General features: G+C 31.7%; 1 protein-coding gene across 4 annotated transcripts in view; it reads right to left on the minus strand.

The window, feature by feature from the left end:
- The window catches only part of LOC149136630 (uncharacterized), a 469,724-nt gene that overhangs the window by 202,255 nt on the left and 241,011 nt on the right, over positions 1-26,458 (minus strand). For all 4 annotated transcript variants that reach the window (XM_089349365.1, XM_089349366.1, XM_089349367.1 and 1 more), the window contains exon 2: positions 12,505-12,544. In XM_089349365.1, the coding sequence (XP_089205491.1) occupies positions 12,505-12,544 (40 nt within the window). The remainder of the gene's footprint in view (positions 1-12,504; positions 12,545-26,458) is intronic.

The raw sequence follows: 26,458 nt of genomic DNA on the forward strand, positions 1-26,458 counted from the left end.
AGGATTCTTACATCCAAAGGTTCATAGATAAATGTGCATTTGTTTCTATAAAAGGCTTTTGACAATAGCCATTACTAAATACACAATAAATGCTGACAATGCTTACCAATCTTTATTTAGAAGTCCAAATAAGCAGACTTACTTTATTTAGATATCAAGAAGGGGATAGTATTCATATAGTTACTGTTTACACTTTGATGAAAAATACAATATATAGAGTATATGAATACTGTGATTAAGGATACAGCAACTAATGTTTGATAGAAATATATTAAATGATGTTTGCAGAGAAAACTCTTCATTGGCAAAGCTGTTATCAATGATTTCACTTCTATTATATCCATGTCACTAACTTAGTTTACATATGCTTTCTTTGAATTCTAGTTCTTAACATTCCATAAAAACATATAGTCAGGAAAAATTCTTGATATTTCAATTCTGCCACTATTTCCCAGTAGAAATTATTGATCCAAAATATAAACTTAACATTAATCCTGATTTTATTTTACAAGAAGTCTGAACAGGAAATTAATGACATTCCAATATCAATTTGTAAGTCATTAATAATCCCTTTTTACAAACCTGAAGAAGCTAATTTAGCATTTCATACCATTTAAGTTTATCTTCATTGAGTATCAGTATTTTCAGCTTCCATTGTAATCAACTTTGTAAATCAGAAGAATGAAACTTCATTATTTCATGAATGAGCATCCTGCCTTAAACTCTTATTAAAATTAGTAATTCTTAGAAGTATGGAGGTTATATCTTCATGTATGTTCATAACTTAATATGGGGAGTTTATTGACAATAGAACTTCTACATCAATATCCTTGTAAGTTATAATACTAAATAAATTATCTGATAGTCAAAATGAAAAATCACACATGAATGATATAATAGATGAGTAGCAACATGGTTGAGAAATTCAAATCTAAATTTAACAAATCCATTAGCATTGAGTCCTTCAAAAGCAATAGACTCAACAAATCTCATTAAGACCAAGCCTCTTGTAAACATTCCTAAGGTCAACAGAATACCTCACTGTCAAGCCTTTCAAAGAAACCATCCAAGCATTCTGCAAGAACCATCCTTATTCCTTTCAATAAAGACAATGAAAATCTGTGAATAGAATATAGTTAAAAGGTCAGAAGCTCTAGCACTAATTTGCTGGCTAATGCACAACAACAACCTGCAGAAATTGTTCTCAACACATGTTTACACTCATACATATCCACATGCTATAAAAATTAAGCAATCTTACTAGCCAGTACAGTTCTTAGCCAATAGGTAAGTTCCAGTCAGTCAGCTAGTTTCCTCAGTTATGCTGTCAGCTAGCCAAATAGTAAGCACCCGGAGTTCAATCATTAACTACTACTTGCCTGTAGTTAATCTAACAACTCAAGTTCTTAAACTTTCTGAACTTTATTAATGTAACCGGACAAAATTACTATTCTTACAGATTCTCATTTGTAAAATGAATACTCCCAATTCTGCTGAGTAAAGAATGTATTTTCCAGTTATCTCAGCCTTCTTGTTACTAATTTGCAGCAGAAACAGCTTATAGCTAAAGAAGCATTCATAAAATACAATAAGAAATTTCATGAAACATAAATTGTAAGCAGGCTTTTATAAAAATGTGTGTGTGTGTATGTGTGATCATGTGTGGAAGCATGCAAAAGTGTGTGGATATTTGTTCTCATTAATATTATGCTCTGAAACTAAATTCTATAAGTCTAATAGTAGACTTGGTTCTCAGGTATCTCACAATTATACAAATATTCAATGAAATAACTTTTAATGACTTTTTTTTTTTTTTTTACTCTCAAACCACATTTATCTTATATTATAAACTGTGTTTGCAACATTTGGGAAATCACCCAAAGAGTGGGCAGCTACATGGACAAAGAAGAATGCATTCAGAAAATATAGTCCTAGTAAAATTATCTTTAAAAAATATATGACACAAATATATACATTAAAAAAAAAAAAAAAAAAAATATATATATATATATATATATATATATATATACATACATACATACATACATATATTTGTATATATATATATAGATGTGCGTATTTTTCCCTTGTTAACAATTAACATGGAAAAAATAGTAGATAGTTACCAGGGTAGCAAAAATATGAAACAAGTAAAATGGTTTAACTCCATTTATTTATTTATACATATATTTGTATATGATTGTACAAATATATGTATACATAGATATATTTATACAGATATATATACATACACATGTATACACATATATGTATACATATATTTATCCCTTTAGCATTTAAACCAGACATATCCAGTCAAAATATTCTGCTTCTTTTATATTCAAACTGGTCAGATCCAGCATCTCACACCTACCCAACAATGTCATTGTAAAAATAAACAACCACGTCATTGAAATCTTTAAGCTACAAGATATTGCATGAAAAATTCAAAACAATGTATATAAACAAGCATTACATTTTACAGAATAATCTGAATGCTAAAGAGTTATATATGTGTGCATGTGTGTACATGCATACATGTATGTATATATTAATTAATAAATGTAAAAAAAAAAGGAGCTACATAATCACTTTCATTAGCTTACAGCTGTTTTTTTTTGCTGCAAGAAGCATAGCATTTAGAGCTGAGTGCATGTGTAACATCAAAAAGTTTCTTCGGAACCTTTTAAAGAAGTGTATGTTTATTGTAGTAAGTATTTAAATACATAAAGTTGGTGACATGCAAAAGCATCTATGATATAATGCAGTTTAAGGGTGGAAACCCCCACACAGAGACAAGAACATGTGTGTGCTTTTTTTTGGATGTATCATAATAGGTTATTGGGATGTAATATAAATAACTGTTTTGTTTACATAAAGAAAATTAAGATGTTTTTCAACTACTACCGATCTCCACAATGAATACTTTCAAATAAATAACAGTGGACTAATATACATTGTACAATTTTTTAGGTACTCTGAAGTATGTTCTGTGTGTAAGTGTGTGTGTATGTGTGTGTGTGTGTGTGTGTGTGTGTGTGTGTGTGTGTGTGTGTGTGTGTTCACACACCCTTTTCCCTCTCAATAAACGATCACAATCCATCTTTTCAGATCCTTTTAAAAACATGCATCCAATATGCAGTTTGGATTAGACCAAGCAATTTTGTATTTTTTATACAATCATTGGATATCTTCTTCAAAATATTATGCACATGTGCTCATATATATATATATATATATATATATGTATAAGGTGTGTATATAACTCTACACATTGCCATATAGAAATATACTCATATTCATATCAACACATCTAAATAATTACAATATGTAAGTATATTATATAATGTATGTACATACATTATATTAGAAAATTTTAATAATCTTAAAAAAAAATTAACCTTCACATATTGATCACCTTTATTTAATTGCAATTCAAATTTGTTAGAACTTTTAATGAACAATAGCAACCATTTTAAATTAAAATATATATTAACAGCCAATGAACAAAATCATTATGGTTAGACAGTGTAAACATTCTGTTTTCTAATCAAGACTACAGCTGCAGTATGCAATAAGACAATTCATGATATAAGAAATATTTTATCAGCACTGTCACTCTCACATCCACTTTTTCTATGCAGACAGATAGGTAGATAAATGTAAGATCCAAGGATAAAGGTGTAAGAAGAAAGTGAGCTTCAAGTAATCTGTAGAAAATATACAAAAAGCAACTTTCAGGAACAACAGAGGTTTATTTATTTATTTATTTATGCGTTTCAGCCAAGTGGCTGCGGTCATGCTGGAGCGCCACCGGTGTGGAAGGTTTTGAATTTTTCCAGTACTGAAGTATAATAAACTGCAAAAGATTATTTTACATTTCACAATTGGCAGTCAGGGTTACTGAGTGTGTGAATAAACTACTTCTGAGGTTTTACTTGCTATGAAACATATGTAGCCATCCCCTAACTCTTGGATGTATATATGTATATATATGAGTATATTCATATTCATGTGATGACTTTATGCATTTGTGCTTTGTAATTTTATTCATTTCTTTACTTATGGTTTTTGTATTCTTTTTTCATCTTCATCAATTTTGTTGCTGGAAATAACAGACATTTTTTGTTTAATAATAATTTTTCTTGATTATTTTTCATAATGACTATCCTCTTTATACTTGCACAGATGCCACCCATATCTAGATTATTTATCATACTTTATAATCCAGCCTTTTATTGCATGACTAGCAAGGCTTCCAGAAACTTTGAATAGTAAGAGAGATTAATCAGTACTGTAATGAAGAATTACACTCTGTTTTGGTATTGAATACTTATTTTTAAAATTCAAACACACATACAGACATATGCACACATTCACACACACATATGCACAAAACACACATACACAAATTCCCAATCACAAGGATTCAAGTATACATATTTGTAATAAATGCAGATGCCTCATAAAAATTCAATGAATAAATCCAGATGAAACAATTTTATTCTCAATGGATATTATTGACATAAATGCTTCTAAATCAAGATATCATTTATCACAGGAGAATAATGACAAATTAATTTCTTTTTTTATAAATTTTTCTTTGAACTCTAAGCAAATGTATCTCTGTTGTTCTGATATCTCTCTTTTAGGATAAATGTCATTGAGTTTAATGAATAGAGAAAGAATGAGAATTTATGTTCTGAGATAAACTGTAAGATCGTGTAAAGAAATATCAAAGAGATTATGAAATATCTGATAACACTCTAAAGAAATTTTCTAACTAAATCTGTGAAACTTAATAGGAATATCTGGGTCATAATAACTATTGGTTTCACATTAATGTCTTTGCCTATAATTAATTGTATGTGAAAACCCATTGGATACCAACCCACTTGAAACTGCTCTCTGGTTCAATGATATAAAATCCATCCATTTTAGAGTTCATTCATGCCTTAATGTCATTTTGCTTCACAGCCACATGGTTTCTGGTTCAGTCCCACAATGCTGCACCTTTGGCAAGAATCCCCTACCATAATCCTGGGCAGGCCAAAGCATTGCAATTGGATTTGGTAAGAAACTGAAAGGTAAGAGAGAGGGGGGAGAAGAGAAAGGGGAGAGAGAAAGAGAGGGGGAGAGAAAGAGAGAGGGGGAGAAAGAGAGGAGAAAGAGAGGAGAAAGAGGGGGGAGGGATGGGGGAGAGAGAGGGAGGGAGGGGAGGGAGAGGGAGGGAGGGAAAGGGAGGGAGGGAGAGGGAGGGAGAGGGAGGGAGGGAGAGGGAGGGAGGGAGGGAGAGGGAGGGAGGGAGGGAGAGGGAGGGGGAGGGAGTGTGTGCCTGAGAGTGTCTCTCTCTCTCTCTCTCTCTCAATATTGCTTGATAGCTGTAAATGGGTGTCAATGTCATCCAAGCAATGGCATTCATTTCCAGTATTCTGTGAAAGCAGATCTGGCCGTTCGGAAATATCACTTTGCATGGCATCAGTTTGGGGCCGATAACAGTAAAGGTATATGGCTGTTGAAAATCTGCCTCAAACTCCATCTGACCCATGCAAACATGGAAAAATTGACATTAAAATGATGTGGATCATGATTTTCCAGGCTGCCATGCTTTGAATGGGCACTTTTTCAAGACAATATTTTATGACTAGATGCCCTTCTTGTTACCAATCTTTATCTGTTTTTCAAGTACATGATTTTTTAATCTACTAGACATCATAATTACTGAGTTACAATATGTATTATTCAAAAACTAGCTGACCCCGTGCCATCAAAAATGACAGCTAATTGTAGTATTTTATATATAAATAAGGTACATAATAATTACAGATACAAACATTCACATATTTCCCTTGTACACATACACATACATATACTCACACAGAGTTGAAATGCTGTTTGATTTTTCTTTTCAGCATTGAATGTTCACCATCCCACTTCCATTGCACACCCACACAAATATTCACTTACCTTCCTTTTACATACATGCACATATATTCACAGAGTTGAAACGCTGATTTTTTTTCCCCCCTTCCTTCATTATTCATCTATCACCCTCTCCTTTCTCATTCATATTTTGTGAAGGAGAAAAACACAAGATACATGACACACTCTTTGCCACTTCCTCTCTCTCATTGCTATTTCTTTCTCTCACTCCCTCTCAGTCATGACTATCACTCTCATTACTTCTCCTTCACTGAATTATTATTTTCTCTCCTCGCCCTTCACTTATATTACTCTTTCTCCTACTCCCACCTAGGTGATTTTGAACAAATATATATATATACATTCAAATATATAAAAACACCACATTCATTATTATATTAGGAGATTAATGCCAACATGACATCACCGATTTTGATCTCAGGTAAGAAGCAGAAATGACAACATTCATGCAACTCTTGCCACGTGCATGATGGGTTTCCATAGAATTTCCATTTTCTAATCCCATTCACAAAGCATCAGCTAGCTTAGGGCTGCAAAAGCTTGAAAAAAGGATAAATTATGTATCAAATTTCAATATTTTCTAGTAGTTTGCTTATTTGTGCTCCTGGCATGGAGCAAACTACAAGGATTTGAATGAACTCTAATAGTTGTGTGCCTGGTGCATGAAACTGAAAGATAATATTTTCTTAATTGATTACACCATTGTTGAAACAGTGATATTTCTGAATCCTAATAGTTTGAAGGTGTGTGGCTAAGTTGTTAAGGTATTTGTCTCATGATTGTAAGGTCACAAGTTTGAAAATCAAGTGTGTTGTGTCCTTGAGCAAGACACTTTATTTCACATTGCATTGGTCTACTCAGCTGGCAAAAATTAGTTGTACCTGTAAGTCAAAGGACCAACATTGTCATGTTCTGTGTCACACTGAATCTCCTTGAGAACCACATTAATGGTAAGGATATCTGTAGAGTGCTCAGCCACTTGCATGTTAATTTCACAAGCAGGTTGTTCTGTTGATTAGATTAACTGGAAGCCTCATCATCATAACTGATGAAGTGCCAGTTAACAGTTTGAAAGGCACACATTATAATGACAAATGCATGGAATTCACCCCGCTATTCACTAGCTTTTGAAGTTGGCAAAAATGGTCTTTACACACTGAAATCATTAATTTCACCTCTACAATAATAAAAAAATACTATCTGGATTTCAGTTAGTTTCATCACAGTTCTGCACTAGCTGAACAATAATGTGATCCATCAGATTCACTTTAAATCATGCTAACATGGAAGCACAAAAAGATATCACAACAATGACAATGATAACACTATGCACCTTTATTTTTCTTTATTCATTTTTGAATTTTTGTTTTTGCTAGATGAACATAAAATTTACTACAGTCTTTATAAATTTGTGAATCATCTATTAAGATGTCATTAATTAGTTACTAATTGAAATATTTTCATTAAATTTCATTTATGAAAACAAACAATAACTACATTAGAACAAAAATTCATGTGAAAATAGGGAACTGTCAACATTAACTTCATCAATATTAGTTGTAATTACATAAGAGGAATCCCTATTAAATCTCTTAAATATAACTAAACTGTGGCATGAAACCTCTCAATTAATAGCAATCTATGAACATCTAAAGTAAGATTAATTAATGCATGAGCTAAAAGTAGAAAATGACCGGATAGTTAAGCATTGGTTAAATATTTAGTAAATTTCCTAAGAGAGTCAACAATACCTGGTCAATACTGGAGAAAATGAGAAAAAGAATATTAAATGTAAACTTGTGTGTGTGTGTGTGTGTGTATGTGTGTGTGTGTGTGTGTGTGTGTGTGTGTGTGTGTGTGTGTGTGTGCGTGTACATGCGTGCATGCATGAGTGTAATTTGGTTTATGTATTCTAGTCAGATTTATCATTATTCTGCATAATCATATTACTTTCTAAATAAATATGAAACTATAAAGTTTAATGTGAATTATTTTACTCAATTATGTAAAATATTATTAAGGAATAAGAATAATATTATGTTGCCTTTATTTTTCATCTTATTTTCCCCTGCTAATATTAATTATGTAGCTTATAAATTTAAATGGTTGTATTAAAAGTCTGAACACATATTTTATAGCTTGATTATTTTTCTAATTTTAACTAATGCATCACAAAGAAGGACTGGTGCCAAGGAATAGTCAGTAAAGTACCTTGCCTAAAAATTCAATAAAATTAGTGGAAGGGTTTGAATTTTAAAATTTTCAATTTTCAAAGAAATTTTAAATCGCTCAGTACTGATAAATGAAGAAAATAGGTAATCTTAATTTGTCCTTCTTTATAAGAAAAAATCTACAATAAAAATCCCAGTAAAATATACCCTTTATTTACAAACAAATTATAAACCTAAAAAAAAAAAAAGTTTCCAGCAGCTTCTTTAAAAAAATACTCTGAATTTAAGAGCAAAATAACATTTTTAAGATCTATTAATATGAAAGGAACGATAATGGACAAAAATGTTTAAAAAAAGCCATCATGCTTTTAAGGAATAGAGAAATCTATTGTGTAGCATTGAATAAAAGCTCAGTAAAAATCAGTAAATATTGCAAAACAGACTAAATTATAGTAATTTTTACATAAAAGTTTAAAGTGTTACATTGTACACAGTTTACATGATCTTTGTAATTTTACACGATAGTTTAATGCAAGACAAGAAGATTTTTTTTTCCTATTGACACTGTCACACAATAATGTGCACATAACCCATATATTTATAAACCAACTGTTATTGCCCTCCAACAGTGCAACAGAAACTGTCCTGGTCTTCATTAGTCCTCTTTTCATTTATGATACTAAAATTATTTTTAAAATTTCACATAAAAAAGGTAATGGAGAAATATGCTGAGATACTTGAAAGCATTTAAATATGAAATGAAATGCATTGTGTATACTTTTAATGGAGTAGTAGAGAAAAAATAATACAAATAACAATAATTTATTCTTGAATATATTGGAACACAAAAATCTAATTTACCAAATATTAAAGTACTTTTTTTTTACCACAAAATATCTAATTTCTTTAACCCCTTTTACAGTCAGTGTCATCTTCATCTGTGTGTGTGTGTGTGTGTGTGTGTGTGTGTGTGTGTGTGCATGCATGAACACATATTTGAAGTTACCTGATATATGTTGGAGAGTTTATACATTTATTCAAAGGTAATATTTCACTCTGGTGCTACTCTGAAATTCACCATTCTGTTTGCGAGGTGATTAGGAGAATTATGTGTATTGAATTATATTTTGGTAACAATCATACAACTTTAAAAAGCAGAAAGGTGAAGCTTGAGTAGCCCTACTTGTGTGTGTGTGTGTGTGTGTGTGTGTGTGTGTGTGTGTGTGTGTGTGTGTAAAGGGTAATGGATAAATGCCCCTTTTGGCGATGAATGACTATGGGATTGCACCTAGAAAGTTCCCCTCCAAGGAACAAGTTTGGTCAAGGTTGTTTATGGAAGACCAGTGGTCACCCATGCATATCAGACTCCCCTCTGCATGTCACCGATATTATCCAAGGGAAAGGCAAATGCCGATACATCTTTGCACCAGCGACACCGCAACTCATTTCTACAGCTGCGTGAACTGGAGCAATGTGAAATAAAGTGTCTTGCTGAAGAACACAACACACAACCCAATTTTGGAATCAAACTCACTATCTCATTATTGTGAGCCTGATGCTCTAACCACTGAGCCATTCACGCTTATATATATGCATATATTTATTAATTACAAGAGTTATTAGAATCTAGGAGTATCAACATATAGAATTGCTAGGTACCATAATATTGGGTTCACGGTGAGGTAAAACAACCACGAGGTATTATATGTTGGTAGTATACTGCAGATATGTTGATATGCAAGTACCAAATCCAATTTAAACTGTAGATCTGACTCAAGGTTGGTTCCAAGAGTGGCATAGATAGAGAGGACCACAAATGGGGTTTACTACAGCTGTCTTAGTAGAATTTTATTGATGTATTCATAGATTACATCATAATATAAATCCACCATCTTCAGGTAGAATTTTAAACAAGTATAAGCAGGCAAGGTAAAACCTTGATGATAGCCTAGCCAACGAACAACTTATTGAATAAGTCTTATTCATCACATTGTTTGTTGGATAGGTCATCATGATGGTTTTATGTTACTTGTTTATATCAGTTAAAACAAATTTCACCTAAAGATGGTGGGTTTATGCAATGATGTAATTTATGAATACATCAAAAAAATTCTACACAAACAGCTGTAGTAAATTTTAAACCACATTTGCAGTCTGCTTTGTATATGTGTGTGTTTTAATGCATGCATGTGTGTGTGTGCGTATATATATATGTACATATAGGTTATGAGAGGTAATGATGTCAAGAAGACCCAAAAGTATCAGGTAATGCTGAGTAAGTGCTATGGACAGACTATAGCTAAGCTCCAGGTTCAGTGATTATGTGAATGAGGAGTCCAATGTAGGTCATATATCAGCATGTGTATATATAAAAAATAACAGAATGAGATAAAATCCAAGGCTGTGAAATGCTCTGAAATCTTTCACAGCCTTGGATTTTTATCTCATTCTATTAATTTATATATATATATATATATATATATATATATATATATTGTTGTTGGCACTCCGTCGCTTACGACGTCAAGGGTTCCAGTTGATCCGATGAACGGAACAGCCTGCTCGTGAAATTAATGTGCAAGTGGCTGAGCACTCTACAGACACGTGTACCCTTAATGTAGTTCTCAGGGATATTCAGCATGACACAGTGTGACAAGGCTGACCCTTTGAATTACAGGCACAACAGAAACAGGAAGCAAGAGTGAGAGAAAGTTGTGGTGAAAGAGTACAGCAGGGTTCGCCACCATCCCCTGCTGGAGCCTCGTGGAGCTTTTAGGTGTTTTAGCTCAATAAGCACTCAAAACGCCCAGTCTGGGAATCGAAACTGCGATCCTATGACTGCGAGTCCACTGCCCTAACCACTGGGCCATTGTGCCTCCACATTATATATATATATATATATATATATATATATATATATATATATATATATATATATATATATATCACACAGGGTCATGCAGATAAATTGAGACCAATTTTAAGCAGTTGGCTTAGTGGGTTTAATATTTCAATTTTTGACAAAACCTTGCTTGCTTGAACATCTAATTCTCCTCTTTATTTTTCAGGTAAATAGTGCACTGATTTGACAACAGAAAGTCATGGAACAACAGAATTGTTCCACAATTGTTCTTTTGGGATATGCCAGGCACACTGCCAATAAAATTGTTAAGTTGGTGAAACTTCCAAAAGCAACAGTTTATCATGTGTATAAACAATTTAAAGAAGAAGGAAAGATTGATAGAAAAGAACACAAAACTCCAAGTGTGCAAGCCAAAGTTTCTCACTGGCCTCAAATGCTCGACTGAAGCCAATCCATCCACATCTGTGATGACTCTTGCAAAGAAACACAATGTGTCCCTTTCCTCGGTGCCCAGAGCTGTGGACAGGAACTTTGGCACAACTAGTTATGTTGAAAGACGCCATCATCTCCTAATAGCCAAGGCCAAAGCAATTAGAGCTGAGAGATGCTTAAAGCTTCTGTCATTCATCAAACATCAAGGTGCAGGAAAAACTCTCTTGATTGTGGGTAAGAAGAAGTGCACTGTGGATGCTGAGGTGAATCGCAGAAATTCTCAAGTAACTGCATACAACCCTTCTGACATCCCACTGTGTTTGAAACTAAGAATCCTACTTCCACACATGCCAGCTTAATTTAATTCGTCCTTAGATGAAAGACACCTGTTGTTATGTTCCGTTATTTGCATTTGTATTTGTGTAACATTTCTCCGTTTTTTTCCGTCCTTGTTTCCGTATACATTTGCTGCTTTCTTCCAAGGAATCTAATGCTCTTAGCTTAGTTTTTCCTTGGGGCTGGTCAGATTGGAGCAATCTCGAGTATAACCAGCCAAAATTGCAGAGATAATCTGGAACTCGACTGAGGAAAGAAAACTCTGAATGATCCGTCCTTGTTTTCTTTGTATCATTGGTCTGGATGTTTTGTTGTCCCCCATTTTATATATATATATATATATATATATATATACATATATATATATATATATATATATATATATATATATATATATATATATACATATATATATATATATATATACACACACACACACATATATGTATGTATGTGTGTATATATATATATATGCATATATATACACAAATACACAATTTGTATCAAGTTCGATTCAGATCAGCACTAGTTCTAGCTGTTAATACAAATATCCTCCAATCGTGAGTGCTTTCTTTGAATTGCATGCATGCTCTCTCACTCTCTCTCTCCCCTCACTACACACACACATAACACACACTTACATGACTCATACTGTATGTTCATAATTAGACTTATTAAGATATCTTTCACCAAAACAATTCCATGTAACAATATTTGAGTTTGCATATCAAAGGATGTAAAATAAATTTTATCACTTACTAGCAGTTTGAGAGGTCAACTGAAGCTTTTTGCTCCACACCTGCAATATACAAGAAAATTGAACTGGTTTATAATCAAATGAAAAAAAGTTAAACAATCAGAATACTAACTTTACATTTTCTTCTTCCAACTATAAGTTGATAAGAAAACCCTAAAATATATCAGAAATATCTCTCACAAAAATGTTCTTTGCTGATAATTATCATTAAAAAAAATTAACATTCAATTAAATATACTCATAGTAATTTTAAAATGATACAGTAGTAAGCAATAACTTTTGCGTGTGTTTATGTTTATTTGAGAACACAATAGCAGTATTTTAAAATGATTGTTAGTAATTATGATGAGGTATTTTGCTGTTAAGTTGTCTCTTATACTTATGCATATAGCAGGAAAATATGTAAAATTATAATAAATAAATCTTGGATTAATAATATTTCAACCAACTGTTCCATATGTTGAATAAATTTTCATTTACTTAACTATCACCAGTTAGATTAAGAATATTTTAGTAAACAGACTGAGTCCATGTACATTAATATCAATTTGAAATTCTAGTAAGCTCAATAAGGTGACTTACTGGAATATTTTTAATATCTTATAATTTAAATTACAATTCTGAAATTGTTAGTATGTACACTAATTTCAAGCTTTACCTAATGAGTATTATTTTTCTCTATGCAAAATTCATAGTAATCTTTATCATCATCATCATCATCAATATTATCACTCAACATCTGTTTTCCATGGGTTGGATGGTATTTCTAAAAATACCTAACAAATTTTACTTTATTGAAATAGCTCACTTCATTCATCACCTATTTTTATAATTATTAATATGACAATAACATGATCAGTGACATTAATAAGATTATGGGAAAATTACAGTTAAAAGACTGTCAACAAAATTTAAATTAATTAAATTAATATAATTCATTCTATCCATAAATATTATTTTTAATAATATAACCATAATATGATGCTTTATAACAGTCATCGTAAGTAAACAATAAATAAAACTGAAAAATTATAATCAATAATAGGAGCATCGTTGTTAATCAGAATTTTGCTGATAGCAACTTTTGGATCATATATACAAATAAAGAGTGGACACATCAAATAGAGAAACCAATTTAAAGATTCTAAATTTTGCTTATCAGCCTTTTAGCAATTTATGAAATATATCAGTAGCAAACTGACGTATATAGAATATGTTTCAATGAAACTGAAAATATACTCTTTTGTAAGTTACACTTTCTTATTTGATATCTAGCCTTTGATGAGAAGATATATTCCATATTTTCTAAAATATAATCTATCATCTTTTGTAAAATATTCAATTTTAAAATCAGTGCTTTCAGCAGGAATATTATATATAGGGAGGACAAATAGATACACTAATGGTCAGCTTACAAGATCTAAACACAACTCAATATTCATTTTTGCAAATTAATTTAATCTTGGGGGGTGGGGGAGACATAATTTCATAATTTATCAAATTTCAATTGTTGTATAAATCTTTTCAGATGAATATTGATCTAATAAATAAATGCTCAATTTCTTGGTTGAATGTTCACTTTTTGCTCTGAATCTCCAAATCCCAAGATTTACAGCAAAAGTTGAGCATCTAGCCTTGCACTTATTTCCATATCGTATTAGCAATAAAAATTTTCTTAAATGTTATCAGCACAAGATTTTGTGTACATTCACAAATATTAATGAATATGAAATTGTATAATGAATTACAATGTCTTTGGTATATTTTTGGGTGAATATTAAACACCTCAAATGTTCATAAAATATAATAATGATTTATATCACAAGTACAGGATTACATATTTGCAGAGAATGTGTAGTTGATGATAATGACTCCAGCACTTGACTGCTACTTATTTTTAGAAACTTTGGCAGAAGAAAGATAAGACTGGCAATAGTGAGATCTGAACTCAAAGCATAAAGGATCATAACTAAATCTGTAATTTCTTTTTTTCCAAACACATTACTGATTCAACCAAGCCAACAATATCTTACAAAAGTACAAGGCCACAAATTTGCTGAAGTAATATAATGAATTATGCCAACACCAATGCTTCAAAAGTACTCAAGCTAATAATTGCTTCTAATTTCGGCAGAAAACTAGAAATTTCGAAAAATGGGGGCTAATTGATTACATCAACCCTAGTACTTGAGTGGTACTTTATCAAACACAAAATGATGAAAGGCAGATTTGAACTCAGAATGTATGAAAGTACAGTAGTGCCTCAATATATGAGTTAATTTGTTTCTGGATGAGTAAATTTGTTCCTGGAGACTGCTTGTAAAGCGAAAACTGATAAAGCAGAGCAATAATTTCCCATAGTAACAATGTTATAAATTGTAATTCATTCCCAGAAAAATATTTTACCTATAAAATTTATAATACTCGTTAATAAATGGCAATAAAACAACAGTAGAATGTAAATAATATTTTATGTAAAGTAAGAAGAATGTCAAGATTATTTATAATAAAAAAATATTATTATAATTATTTCCTGAATCCCTTTCACTCACTCTAAACTTGTGCACACCATCACTGATTCACAAACACTCATAGACAGACTTGTAGATTTCCTTTTAAAAAGCCACTCTAGAGTTTACTTAGAAGAAGCTGTTTTCTTTTTTGCTCTCTACAAATTTCTCAGTAACATGCAAAAGCATTTGTTAATGTAATAGAAACTTTTGCACTTTGTTAAAAATTTGGATCTTGTGTTTGAAAAATTTCAGCTCACCATACAAAAGTGAGCTGAAGCATAAAAGTCAAAAACCTGGGGCTTTGTAAAGTGAGCCATCGTCAAGTGAAGTATTACTGTAATTAGTAAACACTGTTTTGTCTCCCTTTCCATTTAGCACAGCAATGTAATTACATAAAGTGTTGTTAGTTCATAGATTGTTATAGTTACATATAGTTGAACTACTAGACTACTGATACAATTTAGCTAAGAAACTGAAAATTTATTAATTAAGTCAGTGTACACCTGAATGGATTAATAAGAAATTAAAATTTGGTAAATTACATAATTACTCTATTTTCTATTTAAATTAAATGACAAAAATAAACATTAGGTTGTGTTTTTATAGTTTGTAAACTGAAATTTGTGCATTTATTAGTCTCCTAAGAATATTCTATCATATCCAAGTCGTTAATAATTTTTTTTCCTTTATGTTGAGAATTCTAATTTCCTGTTGATAACTGAGATTATCTTAGAAATTAGTAGACATAAACTTCCTCTAAGTGTACTTAAAATCTAAAAACAACCAAGTGATATAATTCTAATATGCAGAGGGGAAGAGAATATTTTAGACAAAATAGACAATGCAAATTTGAGTAGATGTGATCTGAAAAACCAACAGCTGAAAGCAAATATATATGTTTCAGTGTTATTAGACCTCCTCAGCAAATAATTCTTATCAGTTGGCAAGACAGTGTGATTTCTCTCTCTCTCTCTATGTATGTATGTATGTATGTATGTATGTATGTATGTATGTATGTATGTATGTATGTATGTATGTATGTATGTATGTATGTATATATATATATATATATATATATACATATATGTAATATTAATGGTTTCTTATTAGGAAACCAATAGATTTTATACAGGGCTGCAAGGAGAAGTGCTCAGAATAACTGATACAAGAGTAAAATATTAGTTAAAGAATAAAAAGACTGGGTTAATGACTCAATATATCACACCTCCTCAATGAACATATATAAGAAATACAGCATAATCCATCAAACATAAGGAATAAGAAGAAATAACACAAGAAGAAATAATAAATAAATAAAAATATAGCATATAGTATAAAATTTTTATACCCGAATATATTGTTTCAACTGATAATATGGAACTGAAAAAATTTGAGGTAAAGGTATAAAGCAATACATGTGAATATCATTTCATAGGAGTTAAAAAAGTTAAAATTAATTCGAATAAAAATTAATACAGAAGGAGTAAAAATTTCAAATATATAATATAATAATATAATATAATAAAATATGATATAAGTCGATATAGCAAAATAAAATGACAGGAAGAAATGAGGTACTATAAAATAGTCTATTGGTTGAAAAACAAGGACAGATGTGATTTAACACCACTTAGAATTAAAGTTCAAAGTACTTGAAAGCCCTCACGCACATTTCACACCTCGAAACCAGTAGACACCAAAAGGCAAGTTTGCACCAATCCGGCACACACAAGAGCGAACAACAGGCACCCAGCAGGTATCAACAAGCAAAAGTTCAATTCTGCTCACCATGTCCAAAAAGGTTCACCACACATGAGTCAAAAACAATTACAGCACACACCAGGTATCCATCAGTAAAAACAATTTCACAAATTTCATACAATACCTATGGCCATTTCGGAGGTACACCACTGTATTTCAAAACACAATAGAGTGTAAATTGGTGATGACCCACTCGTCAGGGTAACCACAAGTACAAAGTCACGACATGCACAAGGGGGGGAAAAAATGATTTCTATAAAGAGCAAATATATATAACCAAAATGGACCAGCCTATGTAAATAATTGGAGGATTCAAAATAATTAAAAAAAAAATTGCCATTTTAGAATAGCCAAACAGACTGCCGTATCGAAACCAATCTACGAGGTTTCAATTCACCCTAACGTAAACTATTACATTTGTTATTATTTATTACTTTTAAATTTATTTTTACCTCTATACAGTTTCAAGAAGGTGGAGGAAAACTTTTCCTCCATCTTCTTTAAAAGTAACAAATAATAGCAAGTGTAATAGTTTACGTTAGGGTGAATTGAAACCTCGTAGATAGGTTTCGATACTGCAGCCTGTTTGCACTCTATTGTTGCACCAATTTACACTCTATTGTGTTTTGAAATACAGTGGTGTACCTCCAAAATGGCCATAGGTATTGTATGAAATTTGTGAAATTGTTTTTACTGATGGATACCTGGTGTGTGCTGTAATTGTTTTTGACTCATGTGTGGTGAACCTTTTTGGACATGGTGAGCGGAATTGAACTTTTACCTGCTGATACCTGCTGGGTGCCTGTTGTTCGCTCTTGTGTGTGCCGGATTGGTGCGAACTTGCCTTTTGGTGTCTACTGGTTTTGAGGCGTGAAATGTGCCCGAGGGCTTTGAAGAACTTTGAACTTTAATTCTAAGTGGTGTTAAATCACTTCTGTCCTTGTTTTTTCAACTGATAGACTACTTTATGGAACCTCATTTCTTCATGTCATTTTATTTTACTATATCGACTTATATTATATCTTATTATATTATATTATATATTTGAAATTTTTACTCCTTCCGTATTAATTTTTATTCGTATTAATTTTAACTTTTTTAACTCCTATGAAATGATATTCACGTGTATTGCTTTATACCTTTAACTCAATTTCTTTCAGTTCCATGTTATCGGTTGAAACAATATATTCGTGTATAAAAATTTTATACTATATGCTATATTTTTATTTATTTATTTATTCTTCTTGTGTAATTTTTCTTGCATTATTTCTTCTTATTCCTTATGTTTGACGGATTATGCTGTATTTCTTATATATGTTCATTGAGGGGGGGGGGGGTGATATATTGAGTCGTTAACCCAGTCTTTTTATTCTTTAACTAATATATATATATATATATATATATATACATACATACATACATACACACACATAGTGGGGGAATGTAGATATGTTGATTATGATTATGAATAAAATAACTGAAGAAAATACTTTTTGAAAAGTGTTCTGCATAATGAATGGTAAGTTATGACAGAGCCACATTATCACTGTCACCATCATCATAGGTTTAACATCAATGTTTCCATGTTTGCATGAGTCAGATGGAAGTCATTAAGAAAGGTTTTCTACACCATGATGCTTTTCTTGTTAAAAACTTTATTTGTTTCCAAATTTAGTAATATTTCCCCGTGACTATTTTTCCTATGACTGTTTTCATGGAAGATTGGAGATAAATGACATAGCTTGTGAGATAGTGACACTTGTTTACAATTATCATGTGATATCAAAAGAGGGTTGCACAAACTCACATATGCAGGCACACATACACACACATATGTTTGACAGGTTTCTTTTAGCTTCCATCTACAAAATCCACTCAAAAGACTATTTGACCTGGGTATACAGAAGACACTTGCCCAAGGTACCACACAGTTGGAACCAAAGCTGAAATCGTTTAGTTGATAAGGAAACTTCTTTTTCACACAACCATGTCCCTAGTACTGTGAGTTGTAAAGCTATCAACTGTAATTATCTAAGCAATTAGTTGACAATTAGTTTTAGATAATTCTTCATGAGTTATCTAAAAACAAGTAGCAAAAGTTGTAACTTCAATAAGATCAATTGAATTCTAGGTTTGTTTGATCAGAATTTGTTTAGGATTAAGCAAACACAACAAATGATGTTTTAATCTCAGAATCTAGCTTAACTCATAATTTTCTGAATGACAATAGTGCATGAGAGTGCTTTGATCAGTCAGTCCTGAGAGGTATATCACACAAACCATAACCTTTTTTACAGCTATTTTGAAGGAAGTTAGTAAGTCTTATGTAAGGCAGATAGTGTTAATCCCTTCCACTATCATTCATTTTTTGCTATGTAATGAAATCATTATAGGATTGGACTTTTGAGTTCATTTTCAACAGGATGTCAAGAATTAATTCTACCTAAGTTTCTGATACTTCTAAAGTGTTACAGACATCCATCATTATCATTTTACATCCACTTTCCCAAGCTTGCATGAGTCAGAATTCATTGAAGATTTCCTGCAGCTGGATTGCCTTTTCTGTCACTGACCCTCACCTATTTTCAAGCAAGACAATATTTCATCATAGCTGGACATATTCGCACACCAATTTGAAATTAAGGATGCTGTTTGTATAACAGTGAAACTCTTCAACTACTACATAATGTCAAGACAAGGAGATATGAACACACACACACAGAACTTTATTCAGTTTTCATCTACCAAATCTACTCCTAAGGCCTGGAGGTTATGATATAAAACACTTCTCAAGGGAACTGGACCATGCAAGTGGTTGGGAAACAAACTTGTTAAGATGATGATTAAAATTATTATAGAGAGAAACAGTACAATAAGCTGTCTATGAAAGAAAAGTAATAGTTGAGAATTGACGTAATATTATTCACTTCAACTGTACATTAATCTATCATTAATGTAGATCATATGTTTATTACGAAAGTCTTTTTGAACATTTATTTTTGTTTACATAATTAGAACACTATACAATAGAATGCAAATTTAGGAAAACAGAGTAATATGTAAATAAGACTTTATTAATAATATGTTCCAAAGTGAATTCAGCCTTGTGTAATAGCTTATAATACATTGAAGGAAATAGGTGTTAAGCTGATGCAGGACTCAAACCACATCTTCTATAACCCAGAAAGATGTGATACAAGTTTAAACTAAAACCAGTATCCCAGCTTTCTTTCATCATATTAAACACATATAGGATGCAAATATAAAACATTGAGAAATATATAAATAAGTCTTTATTTACGATGTGTCTTGAAGCAAGTTCAGCTGTAAATATCTCATGATAAGTTTAGTCAAAACCTTTTTGGATCAGATGGGGATGATGTTAAGTTGCCTGCAGAACTTGAACCACACATCCTCTGCAATCCAAACAGGCATGCTATCAATCACACTAAAATAGCTCCTGTTTTTCTAGTATTAAATTAAATGCTTTAATCTTACCAGCAAGATAGTCTGTAAGTAGCTGTCTACCCTTTTTCTTTTCTCATCCAAGGGTATCCTGCCCAATATACATTATAAACTATTATTAGTTATCAGTAAGGCGACAAGTTAGCAGATTTGTTAGCCCCATGGTTAAAATGTTTAGAACCAATTCCTCTGCCTCTACATTCTGAGTTCAAATGTTGCCAAGGTCTATTTTGCCTCTTCACCTTCCAGGAACAATGAAATAAGTACCAGTTGAACATTGGGGTTGATGTAATCAACAAGCTCCTTCCTCAAAATTTTCAGCTCTATTAGTTATAACCGAAAGCCGTGACCTGGCAGAATCATTCACATGCTGGACAATATTCTTAGTGGTATTTTGTCCTTCTTTATGTTCTGAGTTCAAATTCAACCAAGGTTAACTTTCACCCTGTTGGAGTTGATGAAATGAGCACCATTTAAGCATTAGGGTTGATGTAATTGACTATTCTCCTCCACTAAAATTTCAAACTATTTCCATAACTAGAAAAGAATATTAGCTATCACTGAATTCGCTTTGAAACACATCATTAGTAAATATTATACAATATAATTCTGTTTTTAATGATGGTTACAATCACTCGTTGGTACCAGTGAAAAGGTGTTTCACCTCAATATTTTAAAGAGATTTTGTTTAGAAACAAAATTCATACAATTTCTTTGGTTCTTGCAAACAATTCTTATAATCTTTACAGATTAAATTCAATCTTACCTCGAGACATTGAATATAACAAAATAAATTTCAAAGAAATGTAAATTAACCAATGAAAAACTAAATTTAATAACCTATTGTTACAAAAGCTACCATTTGAATTTATGTCATTTTGAAATATAAAAATTACAGCAAGGCAAAAAAATAAAACATATTTGTCTTTCATTTAATTTTTTTAGTTTTGGTTTTACATCTTCTCAATAGCAAAACAGACACACAAGAAACTGTTTAGTAGAAATTGCTGTTAAACCTGGTTTCTTTCTTGTTCACCAAAACATCATAAGATTAAAACTTTCAACTTGCATATAATTAAATAAGATAAAAAAATCTTGTGTTGATTTTCTTGTTTTGTCTGACATAAATTAACCGAAAAGAAGACAATACTTAATTGGAACAAAGCCAATTGCATGCTTTGTTTTTATACATTACATCTCCTAAACAATTGACATAAGGCATTTTCTTTTTCCTTCTCAGACCTACTGTTATACAGAACCTAGTTAAATCAGTTTCCAAATTTGCCAAAATAAATAAATACAAGAAACTAATAAAAAAAAGAAATGAACAAATAAAGAAATTAACAATATAAAATTTTTACTCGAGAGTGTAAATATTAAGATAGAAAACAAAAATAAATTAAAGATAAAAATCATTGGTGATATCCAAAAAAAAATGCCAAATTGCCAGGAGAGATTGGCCATATTTAGCAGTACATGTATTAAACCTAAGATAAAAAAAAAATATAAAGAAAGAATGTATAATATAGATGTAAGAAAAATATACTGAGAGGGATAAAAACTTTTCTTCAAATTAACTGCTTTGTTTGTTTTGAATTTGGAAAATTAAGCAGTGCTAGATAATTGATAAAATAGAGGTTTGCATTAAGCATGAATAAAAGAAGGCATGAAAGATGTATTAGGAGAGGATTTAGTTGCTATCAGAACTACAAGTAGGGATTGTACTGTTAGGGAATGCATTAAAGATTTTTATTTTCATTGGACACAATATCATTTATGGTTTTGAAGGGACACACATGGATACACACACACTCACACGTGCATGCAGTCACACACACATATGTGTGTGTGACTGTGTAGTTAAAAAAAATGATTATAATGTGTTACAGTTTATTTAATATACTCATATCTTTGACATATCAACTCCGTAAACTCACTTTCACTCTTGTCCACCTCCAATCCTACTTTTAGATGGTCATTATTGTGTATGCCTCTGACAAACCAACTGCCAAAAACATGCATTCGCTCAATCTGTAGAATTAGCAGCCAAATATTCCTCAAACTGCACACTACCATCTGAAATTTAAGGAGAGAACACATTAAACAATGTAATCCAAGATATATATAAAAGATGAGATGGCCAATGCTTTAATGCCTTTGATGATAGGTCTGCTGAATCAGGGATGACATAGGGTTAAATAATGACAAAATCTAGAGGGATTAACACACCATGCTTGACCAGCAACATTTATCTGCTATGACAATATGAACAAAATGGCCACCAGTAAATCAAACTATACCTCCTACAGACTGGATACTCTCTCATATTCATAATTACAGCCAGGTTTTCCACACCCTGCCATCTGCTGTTAGAGCACTGTCATTTCTAACATCTCAAATTTGACAGAGAAAACTGTAAATGACCAACTTTTATTACGTTAAATTTCTATCTACCTCCCATGACTCTCTTCTCGGTGATCATGGGTATGGCTCCTGTAAAACGATATGTATACTAACATCTTGATTTTGTATGTCAATCACTTCTGTTTCTGACACCAGCAGAGCTTTTGACTATGTCTGACATAAGAATGTTCTTATTTAGTTGTCTGTTTGTGGGTTCTATTTGCTTGATCAGAAGACCTTTATCTTGGCATGCAAGACAAAATGCTTAGCAGTGTTTCTTTTGTCTCTACATTCTGAATTAAAATTCCACTGGTCAACTTTGCTTTACTTAACCCATAAACTGCAATAGGCCACCTCAGTGGCCAACGCAAAAGTGCGACAGGCCACGTGCATGGCCACGGAAGTAGGGCATGATCTGACCTAATTTTGATGATGTATAATGTATGCACACGATACCCTTTCACCCCAGAAACAGTGTAGCCAATCACAGAAGGTGTTAAGAAACACTGAGTATTTTTTCAAGTGATAGATCGATGTCGATTGGTCAAGCAGTACTTTACCCAAAATCGGCTCAGCAGTTCGTGTTACATACAGCAAAATCCCAGCAGTTTATGGGTTAAAATGATCTAATAAAAGGACAATATACATTTATTCCAAAGTCTCTCTGAAACTCTTTTTCTAGGATACTGGTGGCTAAGTTTCTGGTATTATATATGTGTGCAGTTAAAAGACTGCACATTCCCAAACGTGTTTCATACAACTCTTCACTGTTCCATAATATTTGTTCCATTCTTTTTAACATTACACACACACACACACAACACAAATGCTAACCTTACACATTTTACAGGAGACATGCACAGTTTCTATGAATACACATTTTGAAAAGGGACATAACTGTCCAGTTTCCTTCAACGGCACAAAGCCACAATCACTACACATCAACAGTTGTTAAACAATTCAATATTGAAAGAACTGATGAAATGTGCTCTTAGAGACCTATCAAACTTATGCAAGCATAGATGAAACAATAAACAATTATCTTATTATGGTGTCCATAAACAGTTATTTTTTTATGGTGTCCAGTCTCTTTTCCATCACAAAGTATATACCATTTACAAGTTTATTATTCATTTATTATTTACTTCAAAAGCAACAATGTATGTCAAAAGTATTTTCTCATAGGTGAAATAAGTGTTTCAAACAAGGTTCTAGCAAATTTAAGAGCTTTTATGTAATGAATCAATTTAACTTGAAATGGATGCATTGGTAGAGAAGTTGTAAGTGTAAAATTAATTTAAACGACAAAACCATACGTAGATCTATTTGTGTTGTTTACTACTTAAACAAAAACATTTGTTTGCAGAAAAATATGATTGTATGATAAATCTTGCAAATACCTACAAGTGTAAATTGTTCTTGGCATGCAATCTTGAATTAAATACCTTAATATTATGTTTCATGGATTAGTAGGATGAGAAAATTTAAACCAAAGTTATATATATATATATAAAAGCCAGCGATACAGAAAGTAAAAATTGAATGCATTAACAGTTCTTGGAAGACAAGGGAAAATCCTTTAAAAATTCCATTATCTTTTCATATGTTATTTATAATATTTCAAGTTTCTTTCAAGGATGACTAAAAATCTTTGTGTGTGTGTGTGTGCGTGTGCACACGCATGCATCTGAATACATGTCCATGCACATTTCTCTCTGCATGGAAATTAGAAATTTCGACATATACAAATTCTCTCTCTCTCTCTCTCACACACACACACACACACACGCATGCACACACACTCACACACACACACACGCACGCACAAAGTAGTATGCAAATAACATATTAGTTTTCGTTAAAACATCTTATACTGTCATTGTATTGATAGCAAATGAGAAATACATTCATAATGTGTAAAAGAAGAAAGCTTTACTTTCGAAACCTAGTTACAAAAGATTTTTTTTTGGAGATCACTGAAAGAAAGCGCACACAAAAAATGTCCACATACCTTACTAGTTTGCACAGATACGATCATTCATCTAAATTATGACACTGCCGTAAATCAGTGAAGTGATATATATTACTTTAAAGTTTTATTTTTTTCATCATAGTGCATCTTTACAAACAAAAATGAATTTCACCAAAAAAGGTGTTGCTAACTAAGATGCTAATAATAATATAATGCATAAAAAACATAAACCCACTGGAAATACATTTTATTTCAGGTGTCATTCAGCATTTCCGAAATAAATATTATATAAATCTCAAAAAATAGTTTTCTTTTCAGATCTCTGCTTATTATTTCATAAAAAAAAGAAATATATATATATATATATATATATATATATATGATAAAATAAATAAATAAATAACAATTTTGAAGTTTTAAGGATAGAAATAGATAGAATAAGAATATTTTTTTAATGTATTTCTCATTATTTTCATATGCATTGAAACTTATTTCATAACTAGAATTATTTTTGGTATTACAAAGAAGATTCTGTAGTAAGTCTCTGATACTTTTCAGAATATGGAATATAGACTAGAGAATGGTTTCAATTTTGAAATTAAATAGAAGAGACTATCCTGTTAGTATTTGAAAGAAATCACTGTACTTATCTTCTTAGACACTGATTAAATGCCTAATGAGTTAATGAGGTGAGCTTCTATGTTGTTGTTTGGTCTGCTAGAGGTAGCAACCAAATGTTACTCAAACTACTTCTGTCTTACAAAGGAACATACAACATACTCCAGGATACATTATGTTTATAAAATAGGTGGGATAGTCATGTCTGGAATACTTTTGCTCAAAGTTCTACTCAATCAGCATCAGCATGAAGCTAAACAAAGCCATTGCATATATTTGATGTGTTGTTATCAAGACTGCAAATTTTCAGTTTATAAACTTCCTTACCACAGTACATATTTACAGTATTTACCTCAATGCAATACTTAAGGGATCTAATCTCTAAATATTATCAGGTGTCTTATTTCTTGATGGTTCATTTGTTGACCACTGTAAAGTGAATGCATAAGATTGTGAAATCACTTAAGTCCCATGTCACAGAGACCTACTCAAACTTTGTTGTGTTAGTGCCAAGAAAAAAATGCACCCGGTACACTTTATAAAGTGGCTGGTGATAGAAGAGACATCCAACTTCAGAACATCAGACCATGGATGCAACATGACTCAGACTGTAAGGACTTATACAACCTGTGCCAGTATAGGAAGTAAGTACACATAAAATGATGACATCAATTATGATGATGAAGATGACATGCGCATAATCTTTGGAATATTCTTGAATGCATACCTAGTCCCAGATTGAGACAACATTCACATACAGAATAAAACCCCTAGTGACAATCAGATATCTAACCAAAACGATTCCCACAAAAAGGTGATAATTAAAAGTAAAGAAACATTACAATCTGATTACCATATAGGCCATTTCATGTTACTGGATGGAATTATAAAGACAACATGACTTTGCAGCCATGTGATTCCAGTCTAACCCCACTATGCAGCTCTTGAGGCAAGTGTTTTCTACTATAGTCCTGAGCCAACCAGTGAATGTGGTAGATAGAGACTGTGTGGAAGCCCATTTTATATATATACTAGGTTGAGGAAAGAGTTTGTGCGCTGTGTTAAAATGAACATACACACCAAAAAATTATATAAAAATAAGCATTATTTTAACACGACACATAAATTTTTCCTCAACCTAATATATATATATATATATATATATATATATATATATATATATATATATAGACACACACACACACACACACACATATTTATATA

The sequence above is a fragment of the Octopus bimaculoides genome, chromosome 3, assembly GCF_046866305.1.
Source record: "Octopus bimaculoides isolate indiv1 chromosome 3, ASM4686630v1, whole genome shotgun sequence".
NCBI lineage: Eukaryota > Metazoa > Mollusca > Cephalopoda > Octopoda > Octopodidae > Octopus > Octopus bimaculoides.